Source organism: Eimeria necatrix, genomic scaffold (assembly GCF_000499385.1).
Source record: "Eimeria necatrix Houghton genomic scaffold, Enh_scaff2856, whole genome shotgun sequence".
NCBI classification, from domain to species: domain Eukaryota; phylum Apicomplexa; class Conoidasida; order Eucoccidiorida; family Eimeriidae; genus Eimeria; species Eimeria necatrix.
This window is the reverse complement of record NW_013653410.1, coordinates 1-1,791: the sequence shown is the minus strand read 5'-3', so window position 1 is coordinate 1,791 and position 1,791 is coordinate 1. Positions and strand designations below refer to the sequence as shown.

Here is a 1,791-nt window from a genome sequence, read left to right as displayed (position 1 = left end):
TAGTCCGGTCCCATGAACATGCGACAGTAATTTATGGTACCGAGAAACTGGCGCACTTGCGTTTTGTTCTCCAGCACCTCCGGCCAATGCCGGATGGCTTCGATTTTGTCTTCTGCGGGTTTGATCCCCGTAGCAGATACAGTATAACCCAAATATGTAATGGTTTGCCTTGCAAACTTGCATTTGCGGAATTTTGGGTAAAACTGATGTCGAAGAAAAATACTTAGGAGTTGTCGCAGAAGAGAGACGTGCTCAGAGAGATCAGAGCTATAGATAAGCACATCATCCAGGTACGCGATCACGCCCTGTCCCAATAAGGGTTGTAAATAGGCATTAATATTGGCCTGGAACGTAGCGGGAGCTCCCTTAAGACCGAAGGGCATCACGCGATACTCGAATAGCCCGAGAACGGACAGGAAGGCCGTCTTCCACCGGTCTTCCTTAGGCATACGTATTTGATGGAATCCTGCTTCCAGGTCCAAGGTGGAGAAATACTTGGCGCTTCAGAGCAGCTCCAGAATGGTTTGAATGGGAGGTAGTGGAAAATCAGGGGCTATCGTAAGCGCATTCAAGGCTTGATAATTGACAACCATCCGCATCTTCCTCTCCCCGGAGCCATCATCACGCTTGTCCACTATGATCGTAGGGGAGCAAATAGGCGAGTAGGTAGGTCCGATCCAACCATATTCCGATAATTTGGCTATCTCCTGTTTGTGGAAAGTGAGCTGATCTGGGGTCATACGGTATATTGCAGATCTCGCTGGAAGTTTCCCAGGCGCCGGGAGAATATGATGATCATGAGGGCGCTTCGGAGGTAACCCTTTAGGTAAGGTATCGGGGAAAACCGCCCTATACTCGTGCAGCACCTGAGCAGCCTCACTTGGAATATCCTGCGCCTCAGTTGAATGGATCCATTCGTCGAATAGGGTGTGTTCGAGTTTTGCCATAGGCCAGGGAGACTCCTCGTCACTCTCCGCTGTCACCGAGGCGGTTGAGGCCAAAGGACTACGGCCGCCGGAGGACGTGGGTGGCTCCCTATCAACGCGCAACAAAGCGCGCCTTTCCATTCATCCGAGAGTCTTAAGGGCACTGCCGAACAAGCCTCAGGCAAAGCCAGTGTGAGGTGCAAAGCGTACAACGGAGTCTTGAGATCGTTAGCATCGTCCTTGTACCTCTTTGGCGGCGGGCGGAGGAATACAGCTGCCTCCTCGGCTGACACACCCGCCACTTGTTTGGCCAAGATCTCGTAGGCTTGCTCTGCTGGAGTCCGAGGATGGGCTACGGTGGAACCATCGCTTTGCAGCGTCGATTCACCCGTCCGAACGACTGGTAGCTCGCACCACTGGCCATTCACATAGGTCCGGAGTTTGTCAGACTGGAGTATTTTTATTATATATAATATTATTTAAATAATATAGTATATTATCCAGCTGCACCTTCCAGTACTGCTACCTTGTTACGACTGCACCCCAGTTGCTAATTTTTATTTATTTTCTTAAACAGAAGTTTCAATAATAATTAATTTCCATGAAGTACCAGGCCACCTTGTGTTCCGTCAGCCAATCCAAACCCAAGACTAAGTCGCAGGGAACGGGTCCACTAGAAAGTCCCGGAAAAACGTGTATGTCCACACCACAACGTAAATCCCGTCACTACCCGATAAATGCGCAATAGTGCACCTGCAGCTACAGTGAACTTATGAACTTTTTTTAGACAGTATTAACTTTTTAAAAGTAACATATATATGCACTTATCAGAGATTACTTCTAAGTATGTTTGAACTTATGAACT

The 1,791-nt window shown here is 48.6% G+C and overlaps 1 protein-coding gene across 1 annotated transcript; it reads right to left on the bottom strand.

The window, feature by feature from the left end:
- Positions 1-503: 503 nt before the first annotated feature.
- ENH_00038840 (hypothetical protein) lies at positions 504-1,067 on the bottom strand (the record flags this gene model as incomplete). The annotated part of the gene is made up of 1 exon (XM_013580633.1): positions 504-1,067. One exon carries the CDS (start codon positions 1,065-1,067, stop codon positions 504-506), a length of 564 nt encoding a protein of 187 aa, XP_013436087.1.
- Positions 1,068-1,791: the final 724 nt, after the last annotated feature.